Source organism: Anopheles coustani, chromosome 2 (assembly GCF_943734705.1).
Source record: "Anopheles coustani chromosome 2, idAnoCousDA_361_x.2, whole genome shotgun sequence".
Lineage (NCBI taxonomy): Eukaryota > Metazoa > Arthropoda > Insecta > Diptera > Culicidae > Anopheles > Anopheles coustani.
In genome coordinates this window covers 39,009,683-39,031,085 of record NC_071289.1, presented here as the reverse complement: position 1 = coordinate 39,031,085, position 21,403 = coordinate 39,009,683, and the positions used below count along the sequence as shown (strand labels likewise).

The following is a 21,403-nucleotide window of genomic DNA, read 5'->3' as shown; positions in this document are numbered from 1 at the left end:
GGGGCAATATGCACCCAGTATGTCGGGGTAAAATGCACCGGTTTGTAAACAAACTATCTTTATTTGACAGTGGATGTTGCCTCGTTGTTGTGGTGCGTATTGCCTCTTTGTTATGGTGCGTATTGCCTCTTTGTTATGGTGCGTATTGCCCCTTTGTTGTGGTGCGTATTGCCCCTTTGTTGTGGTGCGTATTACCCCTAGCAAAGGTGCGTTTTGCCTCAACCAGATACAGATCGATCAAAAATTGAACTTTTTCAAAACTGAAAAAAATACGTTTTTCTTAGCAAAAAAAAGCAAACATTCCTGAATTGGTAACTAGTTTGAACCTTTATGAATCCTATCCAGTGATAAAATCAACAATCAAGTGCCAAGTTGTTAGAAAATTTTATAGTTTTCCTTAAGGGGTGCGTATTACCCCATCCACCCCTATGTGGGATGCTTACAGAAGAACGAATCACTGCCAGACACAGCGAGACTTACAGCAGCTGTTGTCAAATTGCACACCGGCACGGCACCGCCAAACAAAATAAATCATGCAAACTCGCCGGGAAAGAAAACCCACCCCGAAGATGGGGTTTACTCCGGAAGCGGGCGGTTTTTACCGAAGACACGAAGCAGGAAGCTTGCAGGAAAAGCAGGTCAGATCGCACAAAAACATGCCGCTTTAATTAAATCCCCCCGAGATCCGATAGCCGGCTGCAATCGTGGTGTCGCGCTCGGGTCGCTCCTCAACCGGAATTGCTCAATACCCTGCGGCCCGGCCGCATATCATCATCGTCCACAAACACTGTTGTGCTGGCAGAATAAAAAGGCAGACTTTGGCTAAATTTAATCCGGGATGCCGCACGGATTTCGGACGGACTGGCGTCGGATTGGGGCAACCGCGACGCCCCATGGGTGCTGCCCTTCCGCCGTTAGCTTTCTATTTTTGATTGACACGATGTGCGTGAATCGTTCGTCCACGCACCAGCACCACCACACGACTAACGACGGGTTACTCTAGGGATTCCCGAAAGATCCAGCGGACCTGTTTTGGCAACGTTTTTTTACCGGGGAAAACCCAAGATAGTCCCAGTCGCTGCAGAGTACAAATCCTTCCCGAACCTCCCGATCCCTGGCTCGTAACTAAACATTGAGAACGATAACAAGATTGCGCGAAACAAGTGGTAAGATGATTTAAAATGTTAATTTCGTGAAGTATATGGATCATTCTAGAGTGCTTTTACCAAAGGGTTGCCGTCTGTGTTAAGTTTGGATGCTGAAATCGAAAACGAATGAACGAGATGTTTCACAAGCTTTTTTGTATCATAGGATTGATTTAAAAAAACAGGTATTGGCTGAAATACATCGCTATTTTTAAACAGTTCAACTACAGTTTGTTGATCCACTAAAAAAAGATGTCTGTAAAAGAATAAATATACTCCAGAATTATATTTTAACACCTTGCCGTCCGGATCGCCTCGTATAGTATCGGTTTTCATAGCTTACTAGATGTAAACAAACATCAAATGGAGTGTAAAAAAAATCACAGGGCTCGATGCAGTTTCTACGTAAATTCGAATAAAGATTAGAAAAGAATGATTAAGCTAGGTGGCCAGATACGGAAGAACTGGTGCAAATGCGCCGGTCGTAAAGCGTTGTGACAGCGTGAATTGTGCGGACGTCAAAGTGTTAATTAATTACTTTTAGAAATGTTGTTCTGTTTTTATAAGTGAATAGAAAATAGCAGATACTGTAGTTAAACTATTAGCTATAAAAGCATTACTTCATGAATCAAGTATTCAGTAGCGGAAAATTCTAAATGTCTAGGTAATACACAAATATTGGCATGTTATGTTATTTTAATCAGCACAATTACTAAGTGATAATCATGAGAAACATTATTCTGACTGCTAGTTTGAAATTAAAATGACAACAAATTGAAAACTACATTCGTTTATGAAAAAAGGTTTTAAAACAATGTGCAACGTAAAAATTGACTTCCATACAATATACTGAGCAATGAAGGTAATACATGTGTCAGCAACACTTGTAATGCGTGTGCAAATTTATGCTCATCAAATTAGCCTGCTTTGGACAAACGGTGGGTTTTCCCTACGATTTTCCCGACCGTTACACTGGCAATGCCATCATCGCGCCACGAGCGTAAGAAAAATCATTTCAACCCCATCATCTCCAGGTTCCACACCGCTTCCCTTCTCTTCGAATAATTGTGTTCTCGGTTCTTTCGGTTGCCTGCCCGCGATCCATCACCACATTAACCGCGACCGGCCCTCATTTTCCCCGCTCCGTCACCACAATTCACGCAGGTGTTGGAGCTTGATGCACGCGTCCGATTACATCCGACGCGGCCTACGGGGTTTGCGCGCTCATCGTCGGCCGAATCTACCTAACCGGAACCACAAAATAACGGAAGTCCGTTCCCATCCGCCGGCACCGGTAAACCGCCGCCTCACGGTGCGACTCCGCACTTCTATAATAGCTTCATTCGATCGATCATCGTGGTTGTGGCGAGTTTACGCGATTTTCTTTTTTTAACTCCCCCTCGAAGCACAATAGTTTTACTACGATTTACTACTACAATTGTGTGTCTAGCTAGTAAACACACACATCCATGCGGCTGTACGCACACAATTAACATCTTGGAGTGGAATCGGTGTGATTAGAAACGTTCCCCCTACTAAAATGCTATCTGCGCCCAATCGTTTTTGATTAGGAACGGTTCTCGCTTGCTGCTCGATATACATGGATGGAATTTGGATAAATTTCATGCAATATAGCGGTTTTACTCCCCTTTCAATGTCCGCGTTTAACAACCCTTGGCTATATGTTAAGACTGATCGTTCTTCATGTTTTAGAACTTTAATGATTGAAATTATGAGGATATTTTTTATCAAAAAGTGCCGTATAAAAACTACATTAATTTTCCATTTAAACGCAGGATAGTTTATTTTTGGCTTCATGCCAAGAACAAGTTTATATTAAATTCGTTTCGCTACTTCTTTTAGTAATATCTACTTTAAGCATTAAATCAAAATTTTTTGGCTGAAAACCCCTGCAATCGATAATGTCCATACATCATTAGATACATCAGATACAACCAAGTGCCAAAACATCGAAAAATAAATGGTGTATTATCTGAGCTGAAAATTTTATTCCAACATCAATGCTATTAAATTCATTTCTCATTGAGCTATGATATCACCAGATTGAGTTTTTTTTAAACAATTTAAAGAAATTATACCATCAATAGCAAAGTAAATTACATCTTGTAAACCCTAATGGTGATTTTACTATTGTCTCGTTATTCTACAAAACTTACTTCTCGTAATTAGCGTAAGATAGCAGTTTTCCGAGTTGTATACCTCGTTCAATTTAAGAAAATAAAAAAAACACATCTAAAAGCCACTCATAACTACTCATAGAAGGTTATGACGGTGATTTATTTTACCAGAGGTTAACAGACAAGCACAATCAATCATAACTATGTTTCCAAGCTTGTCAACGGAACGCGATTGTGTTGACATGCAACAAAGTGAAAATGAACATTCCAAGAAAATCTGCTCGCCGTCTCAGCGGGAAGGTTTTTTTTTACCAGTGGAAATCGCCATTGACGCCATTGAATGCCATAATCATACACTCATTGAACTTTGCCTGAGAAAAACAAAAGTTATCAACCAAAGGACGAATAGAAAACAATAGCCAAAGGAAATTCAAAAGAGCACTGAGAAAACATGGGAAGGAAAATACGCACTTTAAGTTCGCTAACGTGAGATGAATGGATTTTCTAAGAGGAAAATTGGCTTCTGTTCGCACCAACAATATGGCTCTCGCGTGCCGACACAAACAATTTGGATGTTTGTTCTCGTTGCTCTTCGTGCCATTGTGCTTCGCTTTTCCGCAGCCACAGCACGGAGTCTACAAGGCGGCTGCACTTTCCATCGGACGCATTTGCAAGCCGCAAACATAGCAGGCAGGGAAAAAAGATGCTCTGAAACCGCATCATACATTCGCTGTGAGTCGATCAAACGATTTCAATCATCTGATATTGCACCGCCAAAGGTTGAGCCAAACAAGGGACACGAGATGGGTTGGGGTTTCCTACAAAACCTGGTCCCCGGTTCCCTTCAAAGCCTACGCGTTGTTTAGCGAAAGATGTCACGATGCTAATTGCAAATGGCATGCTTTCGACGTGTGTATCTGATCACCCGTTTGCAGCAGCCCGATGCATAACCTCTAATGTGCGTTTAGCAGTGCAAATGAACGCTCGAGATGCAACAAGTGGAGGCCGGATGGAGGTTCCGTTCAACTATTAACCATCGAGGATGCCATCGGAGCACGGAGAACATTCTTCTCCACCGAGATCGAAGATATACACACCGACAGCGTCTGTGCATGATAATAAGAAAAATATGTTTTTATGCATTACACGACCGTGCACGGAAACGAGGCGAGAGGGTGTAATGCAAACCGAGTGGCATGTGCCAGGCTACATTGCGGATCTTGGCCGGGGGGGTCCTTGAAAGGGTCCGGTTTCACACAGACACATTCTTTTGCACGTCTGTCTAGTTTCCCAGTCGCATTTGATTCCCGTGTTGTTTAATTTTTTTTTTTGCAATATTCAGAAGCCTGAAAGTTGTCCACCTTGGCACTCTCACGGATGACCGCCCTGCCTGCATTCCCACCGCACCGCACAGCTCGGGGAGGTGTTTCTAACAAATCGGTCAAGTACGTGTGGGAGGTGGTCCCATGCTCTCTTTCCGTGCGGCAAATTTATGCGGTCGAAAGAATGGAGATTAGAATAGGTCCAGCCCAAGCATTTCGTGCTTATCGTATCACAATCTCCTCGGCGGGAGCCTGGGAGTGACCGGCACCGAACCGGTATAACGTTTTCCTGTGGGGTGGTTAATTGCCCACAAGAGCAGTACCGTGGAGCCGTTAAAAATAAATCAAATCAAAGCAGTCGGGTTTTAAGCCAAACCATTTACCCATTGTAAGCTACTATATGCAAGTGTGTTATTTGTTGGGCGTGCGTGTTCAAGGACCCCCTCACCCACTTATGGCGCTCATAAATCTGTGCAAAATTTTGTTTTTTTCTAACCGGAAGCAACCTTTAGCTGATCTTTTCTAAGCATCTAGTGGGCCGTTTTCTTCGCGCTGGCGACGTGGCGCTTTGAATGTGGTGCAAGAAATAAAAGTAGAACGTGAACAGCTGCTACTCCTGAGCCAGCCACCGTCGTCGTCGTCGTCGTTGGTGGCAACACGGCACAAGAATGTTTGTAGATAACTAAACCGCGACGGGGGAGGGTGTTCGTTGTGAAGGTTGATGGTTGGTGGAACCGTTGCTAACTCGCGAGTTTAGTCGCGCGATGTCGAGCATCTCAAATCCCTGAACGATCGTATGGAACCGTAGATCCTACCAACGGATCGAATGGCCTCACGATCGTGATAGCTTTGGTCAGGCACACGTGTGCCTTAGCGAACCGACTTAAAGGTCACGGGCATTGGGTTACATTGCACTGACGTGGTGGAATCGACGACGGCCATAAATTGCTGTTTTGGCAATTGGGCGGTCAATTATATGGCGTTCAATTAACCCGGGCGGTTTGAAATTATAACATGGCGGAAAATTGGCCGTCCAGTCACCGGCGTGTTTTTTATCTGTTTGGCGTTTCGGGATGGGTATCTAATAATCTAACAGTACTTAACGTTTTCCATAACAAATGTTTAAAAGACATACCAATACCTTTCCTAACAGTAGAATGATTTTTGCGATTTTTGTGTAACCATTGGTGGGGAATACAACTTTTAAGCCCCTGAGACTGGGGAAATCTACCCGTTCGATATTATGTTAACCCCTGGGAAAGACCAATTCGAAGCGAATAGCTCCGCGAGGGGACATGATAACGGTTATCTGATAAAAGGCAAAAAGAAATAGTCCACGTCTACACTCAAAACTGCGTACCGACACCGGAGACCAGCTGGGACGCCATGTGCGATGGACCATTGACCTACGGAAGAACAAGGAAAAATACGGGATACGATCTTCACCTTTCGCGATCGTTTATCGTTCGGAACGTTTGGGCTAGGATTACCAAAAGTAGCAATCTATCAAAATGGTTCTTGTCAGTTTTTGAGAATGGCTATTGCCATGCCATAGTAGACATCCGTCCGTTTGTCTGATCTGCAGGAGCATCTTTTTCTTTCCCTTGCACGAGCTACACAACACTTTGGAAAATGCCACTTTGGCGAAGAAAGATCGAGCTGCATCAACCATCTCGGCACCGACCGTGAACAACCGGAGAAATCGTGAGCAATCGACAGGAAGACCGAACGACCGAACGAGGGAGGGAGCAAGAAAGCAGCATCTACAGCATCCGCATATCCATGTGCGTGAATCATACGGTGTGTGTGTGTACCATAATATACCTCGTTCTTTCGGTTCTTTTCTCAAGTTTCTTCCGATTTTTGCGTTCTTGCATCGTATGCATCGAAATGTGATGCCACTATTCTTCACAGCATCCTGCTTCACGGGAACCCCACTTTTTGTCGTCACTGCTGCCGGACGGCCGAGTACAGAGCGCACAGTTCACAACGACGGCACGGCATTCCGGCCAAAATACTGCCTCGCTAGCCAGATCTGGCTCCGAAGGCGATCACCGTAAAATAATGCAACCGTACATTCCCATACTACACACTAAACGCTGCAGCAACAGGCGCTGAAACCCCGCTGGGGAATGCTTACTTTCTTCGGTACACTTCTCCGCCGTCTGTGCTTCTAGCTGCGTTGCTTCGCAGACATAACGGTTAAAACGGCCAACACAGACTTGCTCCGCTGACGAAACCGGACCAGAGTCGCGATGAGGTGATTTTGCCTTTTCCAACTTAACGGCCGTAAAGCACTCGATAACTAACGACAGTCGGTTTAACAGATGATGCGATAATTATACAACCGTAACTGGTGGTTTTAACTAGCCAAAAACTTTAAAACTTAACTGGTGCTTCGGCACGACAAAGGAGAACGGAAATTTGTGGCACGCGCGCGCGTCAGCAACAACCTTCCGTCGTGGAAGTACAAACACAACTGACAACAGGTTCGCAAGAATCGGGTTCGTATAGGAAATAGGTATAGAAACCTTGGTTGGTGAATGCTGAAAAAGCGTTTTTGCAAATAACTTTGTGATCAATTAACCAATTTGTAAATGTGACCCCTCAAATAAAAAGTATTTTCAACACACGCAAGTTTGTTTAAGGAAAACTTTTACCTTCGTTTCTTGTTTTTGAGAAGAAAAACAGGGTCTTTTGACCATTTCAAAAAAGAGTTTCACCTGAGTTTTAAGAGAGAATTCGCCTTTTTCGGGCGAAAAATAGCGGCGAAAATGATGAGCTAGTGGTGGGCAAATCAAACCGGAACTAAAGCAGGTTCGATCCAAAAAAATCTATTGTCATCTCGAGCGAGTATTTCGACAAACGGTTTGGAATTAGGCAGCGTACTCTCTGGCTGCGTCGGTAGTCTGAGTTCGGCAGCGCTCTGTGAGCTATCGAACAAGACAAACACGACAAACACGACAAAAAAAAAAACGATCAAACCCATGCAATCATATGGAGGTGCTCTGTCAACCTGCATCGAACATGTCAGACAAACACGACACAGAACAAAACAGTTTGATTTTGTCGTGCAGGGCTGTATCCCACTGTGAAACTGTTATACCTTGTGTATTCTGCTACCTTGCTGCTTGGATGAGTGACAGTTCTTCACGACAATTCGCAGAGCACCTTTCCGACAGTGTCGTGTTTGTCTGGTTTGTTGGACTGTTCACAGAGCGCTGCCTTCGTTTGAAAAAGTTGGAATAACGATTCAATATTTTTTGTCAGCATCTCTTGGTAAATTTCAGCTTGGAAATAGCTTCTGGCTTTCTTTATTCTCTATTAAACCTTTAACTTTAGTTTCTGGTTTACGAATTACTAATGAAGGAGCTCCAACTTACACTCTGAAGAATTACCCTACGTTGTGCATTTTTTTGTATGTTATTTTAACATTAAATTGCTTACACCAAGACTGTAGCGACGAACGTCCGACCGACGCGGGAGCTGACGAAGAAGAGTTTTACAAAAATGGTTTCCCGCAAAAAAAGAAAACACATTTTTGGTGCAAGCATCTTTAAATAGCTTATGTTTTAGATGGATAAGGAGGAATACCGTCTTTATCCACGATTTGCCAAATAAACTTGATCTGACGCAATGCAAACTGACATTTATCAAAGTGTAAATGAAAACCATATCCACGAATTAACTATACAAATGCTGTGAAGTTTCAATATAAATGGTTCAACAGAACAGTTTAAAATTTTTGAATTTCGGTGAACGTTTCGAAGATAGGTAATAACGTATGACCGAAAAGGTAGCATGCAACACCGTGTGGCGGTATTCAACTCTGTTTACACCATATTTTGTGGATGTCATCGCGTTACTACCAAGATTAGTATAAACTAGCCCATATTAAAGATCATTGGAAAAGAGGTCGCAGCATACCATGTAACGAACCAAAAACCGTGGAAAAAATGTTTGACAGTTAGTTGAAAGTTTGTTTACCTATCAAGAGCAGCTAAGAAAGTGGAGTAAAACGGCAAATTTTGTATGTTTTATCAACAAAGCAAGGAATTGAGTCGTTCGGAATATGTTCTGGAGAACGGCTACGCATGAGTCAGGCCAACACAGTTAATTTCGATCCCATGACATCACACAGAAGAGAAGTTTCTATCCGCGAGAGCATAGACACTGTGTTCTAGAATTTCCAATTACTATTAGTAAGATCTATAAGATCTACCACAAGTATGCAAGTATGTTTGTAAACACTTTTTAAACCAACTGTCGCCACAATGGCGGAGCAGAAAACAGCTTTGACCCGACCTGTCTTTCAATTGATCTTGCCCGTAGTACATAGTTACCTTGGTCGCTATCGTAGTCGATTTTTGCAGTCTGTATTTTCTTTCCTGTCACCAGCTAAGTTTCCTGACTTCGTGCAGTGTGCAGAGAAAAAGATTGTGCGTCTGGTGCAGGTGAAGCACGCGCGTACCGCAGTGGATTGAATAGGTGCAAATTACGAAGAATATTCCAGCAACGCGGAGGTCCGGACACACCTTACCCCCTGCTAGCCTCGTGCGGAAGAACTGTGACGGAATCGTTTTTTGTGGCGTGAAGTATAATTTGCAACTCGCGTAGCCCGTAATAACGCACCGTCATCATGGATGAGGAATACGACGCGATTGTGCTCGGTACCGGCCTGAAGGAGTGCATCCTCAGTGGAATGCTGTCCGTGTCGGGCAAGAAAGTGCTGCACATCGATCGCAATAAGTACTACGGCGGTGAGTCTGCCTCGATTACGCCCCTCGAGGACCTGTTTTCGCGATTCGGCGTCGAGCTGCCGGAGGGCAAATATGGCCGCGGTCGCGACTGGAACGTCGATCTGATTCCCAAGTTCCTGATGGCCAACGGGCTGCTGGTGAAGCTGCTGATACACACGGGTGTGACCCGTTATTTGGAGTTCAAGTCGGTCGAGGGAAGCTACGTGTACAAAGGTGGAAAGATCTCCAAAGTTCCGGTCGACCAGAAGGAAGCTCTCGCTTCCGATCTGATGGGTACGTAATATTATGATGGATACCCCATGGGAGGGGGGATAAAGAGGGTGTTTCATGATAAACTGTTTTCCCTGCAACCCTCGCCAAGTACTTCGAATTGCCCAAAATTCGGTACTTTCGCTCGTCCGGAAAAAACGGGTTAGCTCACTCGTTCTCTCTGTCTCTGCGTATAACTCTCCGACACGTTCGCTCTTGCTCATCGAGACGGTCAGAGCTAAAGTTCCTTTCTTCCCTTTCTGGCCGCCGGGAACTGAAGCGCGTTGCAACTCTGTCCTACTCTATCTCTTTTTATTTTATATTGTCCATTTTCCAATTGCACAGTAATGAGGAGCAAGAGGAAAAATATATTGGAAGCGAACCGTGCAAAAGGAAATACATGAAAACACGTAATGGAGTGTGGCGTAGAAATGACGATAGTTGAGGGGTAAAGAAATAGAAAAAAAAAGAATCGAATGAAAATGACACGTTGCGTCGACAAAACGGAAGTTTTTCCTGGCTGATAATTTTTCTGCTCTCCAGTATGGTAGCATGTCCGTCTCTTTAGAACAAGAATGAATGCCTGAACCATTTACGCGAGGCTTTGCTGCAATACTTCTATCCACTTTTGTTTTACAGCGAAAACTCTATCATCATCCCAGTAAGCCGCATCCGCTCGCTTGGAGAAAGCGAGCGAGTTCGTGGGAGAAGCAAAGGCATGAAGAAATCTATCGTAAAATTGATAAACCACCACTGTTTCTCGCCGCTGCTTCGACAGCTGAAACATTTTCGTTCGTTTCTACGCTCAATGAAAAGAAACCTATGAGTCAAAGGTGAACGCTTTCTTTTTTCGTCCACTGCCCATAGGCAAGTCTGATATTTTTCGACTACGTCTGTTACGATGTATTGATCAACATAGGGTAGAATTTTTACCCCCGCTCATAAATAATGTTAGAGTCCTGTGATGATAAGAATGTTCTGCATAATTTCTTGCTAGCAAAATGTAGATCTCTTCTTTAGAGATGGCTTGTCTGTAGAATGATGCATCATTAATTTTTTATGTTTGTAGGTCTGTTCGAGAAGCGTCGTTTCCGCAACTTCCTTATCTACGTACAGGACTTCGTGGCCGAGGATCCGAAGACATGGAAAGACTTTGATCCTTCCACCAAGGACATGCAGGCTCTGTACGAGAAGTTCGGCCTCGAGAAGAGCACCCAAGATTTCACCGGCCATGCCCTGGCCCTGTACCGGGACGACTCGTATCTGACCGAACCGGCTATCAAAACGATCAATCGCATTAAGCTGTACTCGGACTCGCTGGCACGTTACGGGAAGTCGCCGTATCTGTACCCGATGTACGGATTGGGCGAACTGCCACAGGGTTTCGCCCGGCTGTCGGCCATCTACGGTGGCACGTACATGCTGGATAAGCCGATCGATGAGATTGTGTACGACGCCGACGGTAAGGTCGTTGGCGTACGCTCCGGCGAGGAGGTGGCCAAATGCAAACAGGTTTACTGCGACCCAACATACGTACCGAACAAGGTAGGTGTTGACCGAGCCTGGTGGTGAGCGAGATCGATATTCATGTCCTTTTGTTTTGCTCCATATACGCAGGTACGCATCTCAGGAAAGGTGATCCGCTGCATTTGCCTGCTGGATCATCCGATCCCCAACACGAAGGATGCACTGTCCACGCAGATTATCATTCCACAGATGCAGGTCGATCGTAAGTCGGACATCTACGTATCGCTTATCAGTTCGACGCACCAGGTGTCGGCCAAGGGCTGGTTCATTGCCATGGTTTCGACCACAGTCGAGACCGCCAATCCGGAGGCGGAGATCAAGCCCGGTCTCGATCTGCTCGGCCCGATCGCACAAAAGTTCTTGTCCATCACGGACTACTACGAACCCACCGACGACGGTCTGCAGTCGCAGGTGTTCATCTCGCAATCGTACGACGCCACCACTCACTTCGAGACGACCTGTTTGGACGTGCTGGACATTTTCAAGCGCGGCACAGGCGAGGACTTTGACTTTTCCAAAATTAAGCAGGAGCTTGGTGACGAGGAGCAGTAAGACCGCTCCTCTGCGCTGATGAAGCGTGCGTGTGTGCTGCGTATTAAAGAGATAAACACATCGAGGCGGGACTGTGGTGGATGGAGTTAGAACGAAAAATGCTTCTACTCTGAATAATTCGGTTCCTTCATTCCGAAGTTAAATGATGCAAACAAAAACGTATAAAGAAAAGTTGCAAGCTGAAGGGAAACATAACGTTCAGCCATCATTTATCAATCATTATACCTCTAGGGCTTTTTTATAAACTTTCTTATGTTACATTATGCTTCGAATCATCATGAGAGCAGTTGCCGATTTTCCATGCGGCATCCGGCAAAGAAGAAGAAGAAAAAGAAGAAGAAGCTTCCGATGCTGTGAGTGAAAAAAACTGTCACGATTATTTACTTTAAATTGTTTGCGACTCTGAATCGTATTGCCCCCGAAGTTTTGTTTTTTCAAATGTCTGTAACGAAACGTATTCGCATGTACGGCAAGTGGCAATGAAGATGAAATCTCCTTACGAAGGAACAGAAATGAGAAAAAAGGCAAAAAAGGATCGGCATCCAAGATCGATGAACGTCCATTCTAGTAGTCTTGTTTGGAACGATCGAAACATACGCTATTATACATTATCTCTATAAAAGAAATGAAAAATAATCAATAACAAACCAACCAAAAACACACTCAAACATGTTGAATAATCGAGCTGCAAATACATTCGCGTGCTTTGGAAAACTATCGCTGGGAAGTTAGAATGAAGGAAAGAAATAATTAGCAACGAAAACATCGAATAAGAGATACAATGCATGATGGACGAGTAATCTGTTGGAGGTGATTTCACGTTGCTTTCGTTGATTTGGGGGTAATTCGCTGTTCTCATCTTCTGTTTCACTAACCATTCTGGAATGCTTTTTCCTATGCTCACACAGTGAGATGCGTCTGAAAGAATTAAAATTTCCCGAATGAATAGAAGATTAAAACCAACCAGTTGAAGAAAAATATTAATAACATTTTGGGTTTCGGGAGACGGGAGAACACTGCGCTAGTAACAATTAAGACGATGGCGTGAGTATCAACGAGTAGCAGAAACATTAGATGTTGTTGGAAATTTGTTAAGTGAGCTAAAAATACTGCACATCTCAACACCTGCGTGCTGCCACACAACAATGTGAACCTATGAAAGCTTTTATAAACGGGTGTTTTACCTTTATGGGGCGTTTGGCAAACCCATGCTTAGCCTGGAGTCTTCGAACAGCTTCCGATCGTCGATCAATTGGATAAACTTTACAACTTCTCTGGATGGAAAAGACACCCCAAGTGGTACATCAATGGGGTAAAAAAGATCTATTAAAAGAATATACAAATCAAGTTCTACAAAAGGACAACGTATGAGAAGAGGATTATCACATATACATTAGATGCAAAAACCCTTACCCGTGCTTCTATTTCACAGCGAGGAGTAAAAAAATATGGTCGAATTGCCCGCGAATTTGCTACGGAAGTGAAACACAAATAACGTTCGCAGCACGCAAATATGGAACAATATTTTGACCAACTAGTTTACTGCACATTCCACATTTTTTCGTTTGAGCACATCGCCGACCATAAATTTGGTTTTGCTCTTGTCTATGCGTAGATTAAAAAGTATGCTTTAAACAGCTCGATGTTGTGTTGTTGAAATATTGCTTCCAGATACCGATCGTAAATTCATATCGATGAATATATTGGGAGAAGGTAGAGCAAAAGCTTTCCATAACGTTTCCACATTACTACCATAGTTTTTCGTTATTCTACTTATTTTCTTGAAATCAATCGTGAATATGGTAGACCTAACAGATATGCAACATCGTGTAGTGCCGAAAATGTTTCAATTCAGCGTACATAAATGTCGTGATTGGTTGTTCTGTTTGTTAATATTTTCAGTTGTATGCGTACGCGAAAGTAAGACAAAACCAAGTACCCCAAATATGGCATAAACAGAATTCGAAAGATCAATAAAAGGTATTTTCATCATGGAGATGTTTTGTTTCCTTTTTTTTTAATTCAACACGCCATAAGTCATGCACAAACTATTTTTTTTTATTTTAGTAAGATCATAATAAACTGCATTCACTGATCGCAACAGGTCCTTTCAATTGATCGCTTCTAAATAAAATATGCAGCAAAAAACATCCATTTAAATTTTCTACGTGAGGCATTCATTCCACATACAATTTAAAACTGGTCTAAGTTTAGGACAGTTTCATGTGCGTGAAGTAAGCCTAACAAACACGCAGCGTTAGAAGTGCGTGAAATTAGCCGTGTATATTTTTACCGACTACCGGTTTACGGTGTAAACAAATAGAAATATATTTTGCATCATGGAACTACTGGATAGGGCAATTTTTCTTAAGTTTCACAGTCGCATCGCTATCAAATACTACGATTCCCGTTGCAGTTTGATCGAAGTCAGCTACAGCCAGCTATGGAACGATATACAACGTATAGCATGTTCACTAAAAGCGCAGAATATCGAAGGACAGTTGATTGGCGTAAAGTTAACGCATTGCCCAGCGCTCATTGCTGTTCTAGGAGGGTAAATATTTTTATTTTAAAGCTTTAAATATTCCATTTTAAATTTGACCTTTAAAACTGTTTTTGATCATTTGCAGTATAATTATATCGGGAAACAGTTTCAATTGCATCGAAGTTCAAAAGGATGCGGCGTACTCGTCTTTAGCAAAGTACAGAGAATGTTCAGCTTTTCTTTTCCCCGACCGAGGATCGTTCGAAGAGTACAATGGGCTGGAATTAGTATTTGGAATGCGTGTTATGTCCATGCATGTTGCACTCATCGTCCGATCGTTAATGCCGGTGGGCAATAAGGAAATTGCCTTTGGAGTTCGTACGTCAGGTTCCACGGGGCCACCGAAAACAGTTCTTGTACCTAAAGCCTGCATAATGCCAAACGTTTTAGCTCTAAGCGAGCGGTTTCAGCTTAGTGAACGTGATGTACTTTTTGTCTGTTCTCCACCAACTTTCGATCCTTTCGTCATTGACATGCTGCTGGGGTTGCGTGCTGGGGCAACCCTTTTAATGGTGCACATCGAGGTTCGGCTTAGTCCACACCGTGTGGTGGCCCTGTTGTTTCCTGGTGTTACATTCATGCAGATCACCCCATCCTTATTCACGAGATGGAGTAATCGTGACATAACGGAAGTTATCCTAGCTTCGCACAGTACGCTGAGGTTTGTAGGAAGATAGTTGACCATCACATCGCGTCGAATAATTTTCAAATCCCATTTTCCGTAGAGTCCTAGTGTTTGGTGGAGAGAAATTTCCAATACTTCAAATACCACCAGACAGTCGAACGGAGGTATACAACATTTACGGTATAACCGAAATTTCCTGCTGGAGTCTGATACAAAAAGTGAGCTACGATCATCGATGGAGCGACGTTCCCCTGGGCATTCCTTTGGACAGCTCGATCGTTCTCGAGTTGCGTTGTGTGGAAGAAAATCAAAAACTGGCCATAAGAAACGACAATGGTTCGACTATTGGCCATCTTTTTATAGGCAGTGCGACCAGAAAATGTATAGTCACAGGAGATTCCAAAGCATGCACTGCATCAGTAAAAGTTTTGTTCCGTGCGACGGGCGACGTGGTGGAATTAACGAAAGATAGCGAGTACATTTATCGCGGTCGGTGTGAGAGAACTATAAAACGGTTTGGTTGCCGTGTCAGTTTGCAGGAGCTGGAGGAAGTATTGCTATCCCATGAATCGGTTGATCAATGTGCTGCGTGCGTTATTGGCGAGGACGTTCGGTTGATCTTGTTTTTCACTTGCTCCAAGGAAAACGAGTGCATAGAAACTGCCATATGGGATCACCTTAGACGAACAGTGCCGTCTAAAAAACTACCGGATGAACTTTATCGCGTCGAACACATCCCTTTATCATCGCATGGAAAGGTTAGCAACGACGGCCTACTGCAGCTGTATGACGAATTTAAACGACGACAAACCACTAACCACCAAGGGCGTCCTTCTGTGGAAGTCTTCCGCGCAGAATTGGTTGCAATTGGAATTCCGGATCGAAGTACGCCTGAACGTGATGATAGTAAAAGGCGAAAGTTGGGCTCGTTTATGGATCAAGGGGGAACTTCGATCGCTGCCGTACGATTGCACAGGACGATGGAAAAAGCACTCGAAGCAGCATTACCAGATCTATTAACGTACCTGTTAGACCCAACTGTGTCATTGGAAGAAGTGCTTAGATACTTGGAATTAAAGCATAAAAATATTTTAGAAAATCAGAAAAAAGGTTCTCCAACTGTCGAATTCAATGATCTGATTCACGACAACAACCTATCCATAGAGTGCCGCTTTGATATGGGCAAATGTATCGATGCCCGCCCGACGGTGACTTTCTGCCAAAGTTTGGGACACATTTTAAGCATTGGTAGTCATTCCGGTTTGTTGCTTACGATCGACGTTGAAACAAATGCTACCGTCTCCCGTCTTTCACTGCCGGATCGCATTGAGTGTTCGGTAAGCTTTTTCACACTCGACGATGGGCAAGTTCATGGTGTTGTGGGATGTTACGATGGGAATCTGTATTGTTTCCATCCGCTTAATGGAACCATTCTCTGGAAGTACGATGCAGGTGGGATGATCAAATGTTGTCCTCTAGTAGTGCCGGGAACGAATACAATCATTTTCGGAAGCTACGGATCGTCGCATAACTTGCACTGCCTCCTTGGGGTAAGTGATTTCTATTCGTTGTTAATAGTAAGAAATGCCTACTCTATGTACTCACTTTTTCTTCGCCAGTCAGATACCGGAGCTGTAAGATGGAAGCTAAGGATTGGTTCAAAGCCAGTATTTGCAAAACCGATTCCATGCAATATCGATGGCGTGGGTTGCGTGTTGATTGTTACCTTGGATGGCACGATTGCTTCGGTACGTGTAGCCCTAGGCACCGTCATGTGGAGCAGCACGTTTTCACGCAGCGTACCAATATTCAGCACACCAGCTTACTTTGCCGATTTTGGAAAGGTCATAGCATGCCGAGTAGATGGTGCTTTATCCGTTATTGACATCGCTACAGGAGAAGAGGTTAGATTTCACAAGGCTTATTTAGCCTATTTTAGTATACTTTGAAGTATACTTCACCAATTTTTTTTATATCGATCGATCGATTCCAGACCTCATCCACCAGACTACCTGGGAATGTTTTTGCATCGTTGAAAATTTTGAACCAAACCACCGCCAAGATCAGCTTACTCGTGGGATGTTACGATCGATGTGTCCACTGCGTCGAGTATCTACCCGGGGAGTGTGATGCCCTGATACTAAGCTGGAAAGTGGAGTTGCAATCGCAGATCTACGCAACGCCTCTCGTCGTCGGTCAATACCTACTGGTGTGCACCACTTCCGGCTACATCAATGTACTCGATCTGGTCACGGAGTGTAAGGAAGGCGAGGATAGTCTGAAAATTGTATCTACCCTTAAAACGAACGGGGAGTTGTTTGCGAGTCCAGTTGCGCACGGAAGCGCCGTGTTTGTTGGGTGTAGGGATAACTTTTTGTACAAAATTCGACTGTAATTCTAAAAACAATCTTATTGGTTATTCATTTAAAATAAAAATAAAAACAACTCACTTTGATTAGTATTACATTTTATTATCGCGTTTTTTGTTCTTTTTCCTATTAGTTTAGTTTCGTTTCGTTTTAACTATTCATATTTCGTAGGAGTAGGTGCGCTGAACGTGTTTTCAGTACGGTTGCATATCGAGAGAAACAAAACATCCATACAAGTAGGAAGGGTGGACAGGCATGAAATGACGAAGGACGTGTTGTGCACGTTGGTTTTGGTGGCAGTCTTCTGAAAGAACCTGAATATAATTACACATCTACTACTAGGCTGGTACGAAGGTAATGTAAAGCGTAGCACCTCTTGCTGATATACTTTAATTTTTTCTTTAACATTGTTACAAACGGAAATTACGCGACAAACTACATTATTTGCTACGCAATTTGAACACTTATGCACATCCAAAGAAGAAGAGGAGTGACGTTTTAAAAACGGTAGGCAGTTTGTGGTTTCAGTTGAGATAATCCCCAAGCAATGGCTGGTAGAATTCTCATCCCAACCGTAGCGGAAAACTTCTGATGATCGGCGCAAATGGCGAGGGGAAGGTCGCTGCTCCTTTTCCATCACCATCATTGCTTCGAAACCATTCTAGTAGAATTTCCGTTACGAATGGACCCGACGTCTAGTTGGCCACCATGAACCAAGCACATGTATCTGGCAGTAAAAAAGGCACGATTGCAACCACCTTTACATTACCTCGTGCAGCTTTAGTCTATCCCTTTGCATTAAGACTTACGATTGCATGTTACACTTGCGTGGCGTAAAACAAGAAAAAAAAAAAAAAACTATAATACAACATTACATTTGATGCCTTTTTTTAGAGTGCGGAAAAAAGGAAACGAAAAGAAAAAAAACAATCGTACTACTTTAATTAATTCCTCCTAACGCTCGGTCTTCAAATCCTCCGCCGATCGTCGTTCATTCGTTCAGTATATATCAAAAGCATACTTTAAAATATCAATAAATTACAGTTAAAACGCGAGCGCGATCGGCTGTGAAAACGACACACGCTCGGAACGCATTGGAACACACACTTTGGGGTGCACGCCTAAGAAAGCTGCACGGGTTTCATTCACGCGCAAGAAACCTTCGCACACGCACATTTACACACATAAGCCACTCTGGCCGGTTGCAACGCGATCCGGGGTCCAGATTGAGATTCCTTGCCCCTTACGCTCCGGATCGAGGGCCATCGTTTCGATATAGGATTGCTTTCTTCCTTCAAATCTCTCTTACTATTTTGTCTCGTTGTTGCCGTTTTAACCATCATATTAACATTAATAAATATAGAGGACTAGGAACGACCGACGGAGGAGATGTTACGGTGAGCAGGAATGCGTTCGACCAGTTCGCCTCCTTCCTCCAAAAAGTGAACCATTGCCACCGATCGATTCTAGAAGCTTGGATTGGATCGTTCGCATTCCTCGATTTGTTGCCACATAACGCTAGTAAGATATTTTTCAACGAAGCTAAGCTAACTGTACCTAAAAAGGACACTGGTTCTGGGTTTTAAAAATCAATTGCGATTTTTACGGTTTTTCGATCACGTTTCCTCAATCGTGATCATTGCTGGGCTCTGTTTGTCTTTTGTTACTTTTTTGTTTCTTCCAACTTGCAACGAAAGAAAGTCTCGATCGCTCTTTGAGCGATTGGAGTTTATCTGTATCTTCTTCCTAACGAATAAATTTCCGTTAGTTTTTTCTTGGGCTTCGGTTGGATTTTAACATTATTTACAATTTTTCACTTCGTGCGTCCCGACCACCACTAGCCGGCGAAGGCTGTTGTATGGTTATTTTGTTCGTTTAATGAGTTAGTAACCTCCTTCCTAACATCATGAGTTAGTCACTTTCGTTTCGTTACTATCATCGTTTCGGTTAGTTTCGTTTTTACTCTTCGTCTCTCAATCGTTTGCTCGATGCATTTTTTTTATATCTCTCTGTTTCGATACTACTTATGTTTAACGATTACTTCTATCCCATGAAATCATGATGCGACGGTTCCGAGGGTTCGTGGTGTGCGAACAGCGGATTGGGGAACTCGGGTGGATGTGGCAGCGGTCCGGTGATGGTCGGCCGTCGTCGGTATGCCATCAACCAGCAGGAAACTGCAACCGCTACGGCGACCAGTGCCAGCAGCGCGGTGATCACCAGGGCCAGTATCAGTCCGATCATCGAGACGCAAATGTCTTCCACACGCTGGGCCGCCGGAGTGACTGAAATTGTAGGAAGAAAGCGGGGTGGGTTAGAGTTTATAATTTATCGCAGGGGCTTTTACGGGCGACGTTTATTTCCATTATAGCTATTTATATAATGAGACAATCTTTTTGTGGATGAATTTAGTTTCAAATAGTTTAATTGACAAACATCTCCTGTTATTTTCGTCTTTTAAAATCTTTTTGTTCTAACTCTTCAGCAGAGCAATAAGTAGCATGAAACGGGAATATTTGTGTAAAGTCGAGGCATAACCTTGATTCATCTTCATGTGAAGTAGTTCAAGATGAAAGAATGAAATATGTTTTTTTTTTAATTTGTGTATTTGGTTCAGAATGAACTCTGATCCGCCATGTGAAAAGTATTTCAAAACTGAATACTGATGTTTTCTAACATCGAATGAAATAGAATGCGATGAACGAAATAAACCGTTTTAATAATTCCATCCAATTGTGCTAACACTAGCAAACTTACTGTTGTTCGAGTCGAATGATCGTTCTTCGCGTTTCTCCAGCGTGAGAATAGGATTCGACTGGATGGTGATCTCCTCGCGCAACGTTCCTTCCATTCCCAGCGAGTCGTCGTCGGTGGCGAGCGCCGTGTTTTCGGCGGCACGTTTCGTGCGGTTGTACACCACCTCGATCGTGCGATCCATATCGATACCGAGGGCCTCACGGCGTCGTCGTCGTTTGCCGTAAGCGTTTGCCCCGTGACAGTTGACCGGTTGGCACTTGCCGAAGCACACCCTGATGTTACACTGGAAGCGAATGTTGTCGCTCGACGGGAACTTGAACGCGTTGAAGCTCGCCAGCAGGCTGTTCGTTTCCGCGTTATACTCCCAGTCGCCGAAGATCGATGGGTCCGTCGCGCAACCGTCCTCGTCCGTGACGATGTACTCGTTTTCGACGCTTTCCTCCATCGTCTTCGCCACGCAGCTTCGAGCGAAGCCACCGTAGATTGCTGTTAGAATGTTGAAGGAGACAAATTAATAACACGTTCGTTAAGCTGAAAGGTGGTCAGTGTTTCGATACTTACTTGCTGGTTGTACTTCTACCTGTAGCCGCAGATTGTCACCGATTTCGGCGGAGTTGATCTCCTTCCCGTCGAAGGCCACGATGCGCATGGCACACGTCGGCGGTGGACCAGTGTTTGCGATCGTACCGGCCGTTGTCAGCATCTGCACGTTAAAGCCGAGCGTGACGTTCTTCTCGCCCGTTTCATATACGCACTTGATGTGGTACGCTTGTGCCTTGTACGTCACCAGCTTCGGATGCTTCTGTATGACAAGCACGAAGCTCGCATTTCCATTGACATGGATAAGGCCGCAGCTGCCGAAGTGCACCTTGAAAATTTCCGTGCGTGGCGTCGATGAGCCGTCACCGGCCAGGTTTACCACCCGGCGACACTCTTCGTCCTTGCTGTGGCCCTTCACGTACAGGACTCCGTTGAAGTTCGACTCGGCTAAACCAATTACGACCTGGATGCCATCGGCCTGGCATGTTACGACCATCTCCGGTTGCGGGAAGTCCGTGCGGAAGTTAGTCGTTTGATCTGCAAATGAAAAGGAAGGGATTAGAAATAGATTTTTATATCTTAGAGTGTACAAACATGGAGAAACATTATCTAGAACTGGTGTCGGCAAAGTCCGTCAAATGCGACCCGGAAACTGATTTTATCCGGCCCGTAAGAAAATTTTAGTGCTTCATACAAAAAACTTGAGATGGGGTTTTATGGGATTTGTTTACGATGTCAGGTTTGTTTTCTTCCCAAAAATGAAGATTAAATTTGTTGGACGAGCTGTTTGTTTTATATATCGAAAAAACATCAACAAGTATAAAAATTTGAAAATATTTAAGAAAATTTAACGTTAAAATTAAAAAAAATATCT

General features: G+C 43.7%; 4 protein-coding genes across 7 annotated transcripts in view; 2 read left to right on the top strand and 2 right to left on the bottom strand.

Annotated features, from left to right (window-relative positions):
* Positions 1-7,061, bottom strand: part of LOC131261866 (phospholipid-transporting ATPase VD) — a 48,872-nt gene extending 41,811 nt beyond the window's left edge. For all 4 annotated transcript variants that reach the window (XM_058263711.1, XM_058263714.1, XM_058263712.1 and 1 more), the window contains exon 1: positions 6,746-7,061. The gene's annotated coding sequence lies outside the window, so the exon portion shown is untranslated. The remainder of the gene's footprint in view (positions 1-6,745) is intronic.
* A 1,923-nt stretch (positions 7,062-8,984) lies between these two features.
* LOC131263012 (rab GDP dissociation inhibitor alpha) lies at positions 8,985-12,389 on the top strand. The gene is made up of 3 exons (XM_058265137.1): positions 8,985-9,638; positions 10,684-11,159; positions 11,232-12,389. The coding sequence occupies exons 1-3, from the start codon at positions 9,245-9,247 to the stop codon at positions 11,691-11,693; spliced, it is 1,332 nt and encodes a 443-aa protein (XP_058121120.1). The 5' UTR covers positions 8,985-9,244; the 3' UTR covers positions 11,694-12,389.
* A 1,643-nt stretch (positions 12,390-14,032) lies between these two features.
* Positions 14,033-17,318, top strand: LOC131266083 (beta-alanine-activating enzyme). Its single transcript, XM_058268436.1, has 5 exons — positions 14,033-14,247; positions 14,324-14,899; positions 14,964-16,413; positions 16,483-16,767; positions 16,857-17,318. Exons 1-5 carry the CDS (start codon positions 14,033-14,035, stop codon positions 17,256-17,258), a joined length of 2,928 nt encoding a protein of 975 aa, XP_058124419.1. The 3' UTR covers positions 17,259-17,318.
* A 4-nt stretch (positions 17,319-17,322) lies between these two features.
* Positions 17,323-21,403, bottom strand: part of LOC131266082 (uncharacterized) — a 127,344-nt gene continuing 123,263 nt past the window's right edge. The window contains exons 80-82 of the mRNA XM_058268435.1: positions 20,551-21,066; positions 19,990-20,475; positions 17,323-19,517 (exon numbers count right to left, since the gene is read on the bottom strand). Coding sequence (XP_058124418.1) covers positions 19,276-19,517; positions 19,990-20,475; positions 20,551-21,066 — 1,244 coding nt within the window. The 3' untranslated portion in view covers positions 17,323-19,275. The remainder of the gene's footprint in view (positions 19,518-19,989; positions 20,476-20,550; positions 21,067-21,403) is intronic.